General features: G+C 49.1%; 1 protein-coding gene across 3 annotated transcripts in view; it reads left to right on the top strand.

Moving 5' to 3' along the window:
- The first annotated feature begins 2071 nt into the window (after nucleotides 1-2071).
- Nucleotides 2072-6000, top strand: part of KLF7 (KLF transcription factor 7) — a 105064-nt gene continuing 101135 nt past the window's right edge. The window contains exons 1-2 of one of the 3 annotated variants that reach the window (XM_019975889.2): nucleotides 2072-2209; nucleotides 2429-2668. In XM_019975889.2, the coding sequence (XP_019831448.1) occupies nucleotides 2567-2668 (102 nt within the window). In that variant the 5' untranslated portion in view covers nucleotides 2072-2209; nucleotides 2429-2566. Of the gene's footprint in view, nucleotides 2669-6000 lie in introns of all 3 variants that reach the window. The other 2 variants (XM_070770869.1, XM_070770878.1) reach the window with 2 other exon arrangements.

The raw sequence follows: 6000 nt of genomic DNA, 5'->3' as shown, positions 1-6000 counted from the left end.
AGTATGTCAGGTAAGTTACAAACATCATTTTAGGACATCTTGACTGTTCATAACGATCAGGCAAGTAGATACCACTATTACTGTTTCTAAGAAAGGTAGCCTGAGGGTCTGAGCCAGTAATTGGCTCAAAGACACACAGCTAGTAAGTGGTACTATCAATGGTCATAAGGATCCAGTTAATGCATTAATTGGGGTGTGATGGCTCTAAGTGGTTTTCTGCTTACAGGAAAGGCCCACATAGCCTTTGCATACTGGCACTTATATGTGCGCTATTATAATATCACCTTATTCATGTAGGACTTTTAATCTTTTTATACCATTTATCTCCTAGTACCATGAATGTGTATACATAACACTAAGCGCACCAAGATCCTTGTGCATTTCTTGTGCATACGCTTGCAGTAAGTGCACCAATTTTATACACATACACTGGATGCTGTAGATCTGACCAACAGAATTCAGGACATCAAGAAGTAAATAAACTTTCCTCAACTCAATAATTCCTGTTTAATTTCCCCTGGCAAATATTGAATTTCAAATTGTGTTTGTCCTATCAAGTAGAATCTTTCAAATATTGTGATATGGAGTTCCACATTGTCAGAAGGAGAGAGTTGAGAAGGGTGATTAACATGGATGTGTTTCTTCCATTATGAGTTGAATTAAGTTTCTCATTTCTGACTAAGTACCAAATTCTGCAATCATTCCAAAAGTGGAAGTTCAGCTCACAGTGCATTTTGAGGAAGCTTCAGCTACACTAACCATTTAAGGTCAAGCAAACAACGGGTCAACCCTAGCAACTGGCATACTGCAGGGCTTTCAGCTAAGAGATAATAGGGTCTAGATCTATACATCTCTATACGTTAGCTGTATCAAAAACACAATCTGGGTCCTCCTCTCACCACCGCAGCTTGGCTGACTGACACTTTATCTTCAAGTCACAAGAGGGGCCTCACGTTTAAGACCCCAAACAAGTTGCCTGCTCCTGCCAGGACCTCACGTCTACCCTGATTCCCTCTATTGTCTTTAACACACACACTTCTTGTAATACTTCCCCTTCCAATTAACTCTAGCTGGCACTCCGACCCTCGCCGGGTCCCCAGCGCGGGGTCAGAGGGCTGGGCAGGGGGTTGGGGGCGCGGCGGCGCGCTCCTTGGCGCCGGCGGGCTGGGGGCGGGGCCTGCGCGCGGGGCGGGCCCCGGGCCGCTGTCTGCGCGCCGCTCCCCTTTGTTCTGTTCCATTGTGTGGCACTTCCTCCTCCGGCGCTTCTTCTCTGCACTCTGGTAGCCGGTGGGGAATTCGTGAAGGGGTTTTTGGTGACTTTTTCCTTTCTCCCCCGCTCCGGTTTATTTTTTAGGAAGTGTGGAACTCTTCTGTGCTGCCCCTCCCTCGCGGTTCCCCGCCCCCAGGCCTGGGAGGGAGGCGGAGTGGGAAGTGGCTGGCCCTCTTCCCCACGCCGGCTTCCTCGTCCTCCCACCTTGCTCTTCCTCCAGGAGGCATCCTAACCCCGCATTCTGGACTTTCACCTCCTGACCGGCCGCGTCCACGCCAGAATGGCGATACACGACCCTCTCCCTTCTGAGGGGCGCCGGCTCCGGCCGCCCGAGTTTCCATCTGGCACCAAAGCGAAGGTCGAAGGCCGGCGTGCGGCCCGAACCCAGCCGCCTCGGCGTCCCGGGAGCCGGCGAGAGTGTCGCCGCGACCCTCCCCGTCCCTCGCGCTCACGCTACCCGGCCGCTGTGCGGCGGCCTCAACCCCGTTATATAGCCCTCTAAAAATAGCTCGCCTCGCACCGCCTTGTAAGGCAGCGGGGAGATTCGCCGCTTGCCAATCGGCGCCCGCCGCCAGGGCCGAGCCCCGCCTCAGGTCCCGCTCCGCGCTCCCCATTGGTCCTGAGTGACTTCATGAGCCCCCTGTTTACCTTACATGGTCACACGCGGCCTAATGTACGCCCTCCTCCGAGATCCCACGGCTGCGCGGAGAGCGGGGCGGAGGGAGGGAGTTTGGGGAGGGGGAAGAGCAGGAGGAGGAGAAAAGGAGGAGGAGGGGGAGAGACTACAAACTAGCGAGGATGGGGTGGGGGGTGGGGAGGGAAGGAAAGGGGGGGAGAGAAGCGATCGCGAGAAAAAAAAAATGCAACCTCCCAAAATAAAGAGCAAAGATTGCATTAGGAGCGAACAGCGCTGCAGAAATAGATGGCAGCTTCGTATCAGTGAGTTTGCATCCCCCTTCCTGATCCACGAGCTGGAGTGATTAGAGCCCTGGAAGGGAATTGTTACTCCCGTGGAGAAGTCCCCTTTTCCTGGCAGCCGTCTGCACTGTACACGCTGGATGCTTCTCTCCATCCACCCCACTCAGTCTCTCCTCTCTCACCTCCTCTCTCCCTCTCTCCTGCATTGATTTTTTTTTTTTTTTTTTTTTTCCTTTTTAGTTGACTGAAACAAAACAAAACAAAAGGGCCACTGGATGTCTGCCTTCTTGGGGGGTGAGCCAGACAGACTGACAAACAAACAGACCCAACTGTGTTCGGGGGAGGGTTTCTCCTCCGGTTTTGCCCGGCAGCAGCAACATGGACGTGTTGGCTAGTTATAGTATATTCCAGGAGCTACAACTTGTCCACGACACCGGCTACTTCTCAGCTTTGCCATCCCTGGAGGAGACCTGGCAGCAGGTGAATGATTTAAATTACTTGTGTAAATCGTGTGGTGGCGGCGGACTCGCAGGGGCTGCGTTGGTGTGGGCTTGGGGTTGAATTTTTTTGTTTGTTTGTTTAATTTTTACCCCCCTTTTGGCTGTTTGTTGTTGAAAATGTTTTTGGAAACAGTCATATGCTTACCTCTCCACCCACCCCCTAACCCCGTATAGTGTGCAGAGCTGAGCAGCCGGTCCGAGCTGCCTGCGTTTCAGTCACCAACACACATCCTTGTGCACATTTTGTTGGGCTCACTGTCCCCCAGCAGAGACCTGCCTAACTTCTGGGGTTCGGAGGAGCCGGGTGGGAAGGGGGTTTGGGGCTTAACGAGCCATCGCAGACAGCTACCGCGTCCCTACATGCACTAGCTGTACCTACTTGGTACCTTAAATCAGGTTCATCTCTCAACTGGTGCTGACGGCCGTCAGATGCGGGGGGGTGGGGGGTGGTAAGAGCAAAGCGGGGTGTTTTCCTAGTAATTAGCGAGTGTCAATAAAGAATAGGAACTTGATTTTGAGATTAGAAGGTGGGCAGGAGGGCGAGGAACCCAGTTATAAAAGGTACTCAAGGATATCTTGGAGGAGGATGGGAAGATATATCTATCTAGTGCTGACCATGCATTGTAGGCTTCCCCAGTGCAATATCCACGGAAAGAGATCACTCTCTGCGTGTGTCCTTGCTTCCCTCTCTCCTTTGGTGTCCCTCTCCACTTAGCACAACCTCCGACAAAGGGTGGTGTGTGCTTCCATGCCTCTGACTTTGTCTTAGAGGACTAGTTAAGAAACTCCTAAGATGCTGAAGGGCACCAGTGCCAAGTTGGCTAGGTGTCCCAGGGAGGGGGAAGTGGGGCTGGTGACAAGTTCACTGGGCTTTGTGAAGTAGAATAAAGAAAGTGCTGGTCAGTGGAAAGTGCCAGATCTGCTGCAGAAACGGTGGTTTTTCGCAGTAAGGATTGGGAGCTGCTGAGGGGACATTTCTTCAGGAAAGATGGTGGATGGGGGGAAGGTGGAGGGACACGAGTATGCTTTAGTATTCTTTCAAAATTCTACAATGTGTATCATGGAAAGTCCAAGAAGACAATTCAGATTTGCATGGAGGAAGTGTGAACGTACACAATCCGTCTTGGAGAAACGTGCTTGCCCTTGGGGAGGGCTGCGAGAGGCTTGGTGTGTGGCTGCTCATGTAACTTCTCTGCTTCGTGACAGCAGCTTGTTAAGGCTAATGAACGGCTGGATTTCCTCTGCCAGGATCCAAAGCGGGATTTGCCGGCTTGAGTCTAAGGATGTAACAGTCGCTGCTTTAGCGAGTGAGGTTTGGTTTTCGGTGTAAGGAGGTGATCCTCTGTACCATTGTTACTAATTGCCGTTACTCCCCTGATTCTTCCAGGCTGGAGTTTCTCCGGATACTGGTCTCTGGTGTCTGTGGGTCCACACATGCATTCCTGCCTGAGGATGCTGGCAGATGTGTTTGACTTTGTCCTTCTCTAAAGGCACACACAGCGCACACTTTTTTAGCATAAGGCATTTCTCCAGTGCATCCTTTCTTCCATCCTTGATGAGACTGCCTCATGAAGGGTCTCACTGGAGCTTTTTCCTCCTTTTATTTCACATGCTAATTAAACCAAAAGGTTGCCAGAATTTCATTTTCAGAAATAGTCTTCATTTCACACTGTCAGCCCACTGGTGTTGAATTGGTTGCCTATTAACAACTGTCTAGACTCGTTAGGGAAGAGAATCTGTTGATTTAGGCAACCCTTGTTTGTGACTAACTGTTAAGTAGGCTTGGAGGAAAGAAAGTTGGCTTTATTTGTTACAACGTTCCCCCCTGATGAATCACCCAACTTTGTTTTGGTTCAAGTTTTCACAGTAGTAAAGCCTGCTTTTTGGGGAAGGCCTCTCCAGAGGAAACCTGCCTTTCTAGATCTGGTTAGACCATCCATGAGAACATCTAGATCTATAAGGAAACATCATTGGTTTGATAATTAGAGGATGTATTAGATCTATTGTTTCCTCAGAAGCTTTCTCTGCTTTTTTCTCCACCTCCCACCCCCCTTCCTCCTCACTTCATCTCACCCACTTCGAGGAACCTCTAGTTTAGTTTCTATCTGTGGGCAAAGGAATTTCAGCCCACTGCACCTCCTTCCCTATTTCTTGCCTTAATCCTGTCCTACTGCCTGTTACCCTCACCTTCAGATCCTTTACCACGCTCTTTCAGAAGCATGCTCATAGTCCATACTGAAATATAACTTGTGAGGACACAGTCCTAAATGAGCTGTCACTCCAAAGAGCTTTCTTCTCTGGACTCCTTAGTCACAAATGCTTTCTGTAAAGGTGACTGGGACTCCCAAGTTCGTACTGGTGACATATCTCCAACTTCTCTCTCTTCCTCTCTCTCCCTACACCCTCCCCTGTGCTGCTTCTGAGTATAAAGGAGGGGAATGTGGTTACATGCAACTGTTGGTTCCAAATCAACCATCAGATGGTGAAATTTTAAGTCTCCTTTGCTCAAATCAGCTCAGGAAGGTTGCTACAAAGAACCCCAGGCCGGAGGAAGTTTGCTGATGCTCTGGGGTAATCAGATTTTAGAGGTCAAATGAGGAGCAATTATTAGATGTACTCCTGAAAGTGAACAGTGTACCTTGAGGAGATGAGCGAAATGCAGAGATTCCAGTAATCTGGTTTGGTTCCTAAGAAAAGACTGGCTTGGATGATAAACCCAAGAACATCTGTGCATTTGAAAATTAAGGATGGAGGTTTTATTTTAAATTCTTGCCTGAGATAATTGTCCTGCTTAACAGTCAGTGAGCTTGTCATGGATCTCCTGTCACAGGGGTCATCATTTTGACATTGGGTTTTGGGACAATCATGTCTTCTCCACATCCAGCTCCAACTGTGAAAATTGTTGCCGGTATAATTTTTAAATCCAGATGGACATCCTACATTAACAGCTCTCCATTCCTGGGCTCTGACTGCATACTTAAGCACTTGGCTCAAGTAACATCATCCCTGCCTGTCATATAACTGTAAATTACGCTGTGCTTATGTGGTCTATTATTTTATGGAATTCAGCTGACGCACAACTCCTACGGCCACCAGCCTTAAGCCCTTCGGAAACTTGCAGGAAATTTTCCAAGAGCTGTCTGAGCAAAAGTAGAAAAAAGTCAAAGGTAGGACAGAAGCTAGCGTAGTGTATAGGGTACCACTTGATGGATAACGGGGGACCCATTCATGAGTTTTGTTGCTGTCAGAAATCATGATTTTTCTGGATGTGCTGCTGACTTGGAAGATGAAGAAGGATTTAATACAATATTG

The sequence above is a fragment of the Bos indicus genome, chromosome 2, assembly GCF_029378745.1.
Source record: "Bos indicus isolate NIAB-ARS_2022 breed Sahiwal x Tharparkar chromosome 2, NIAB-ARS_B.indTharparkar_mat_pri_1.0, whole genome shotgun sequence".
Lineage (NCBI taxonomy): Eukaryota > Metazoa > Chordata > Mammalia > Artiodactyla > Bovidae > Bos > Bos indicus.
Note: the sequence above shows the minus strand (reverse complement) of the source record. Positions and strands in the feature narration are given on the sequence as shown.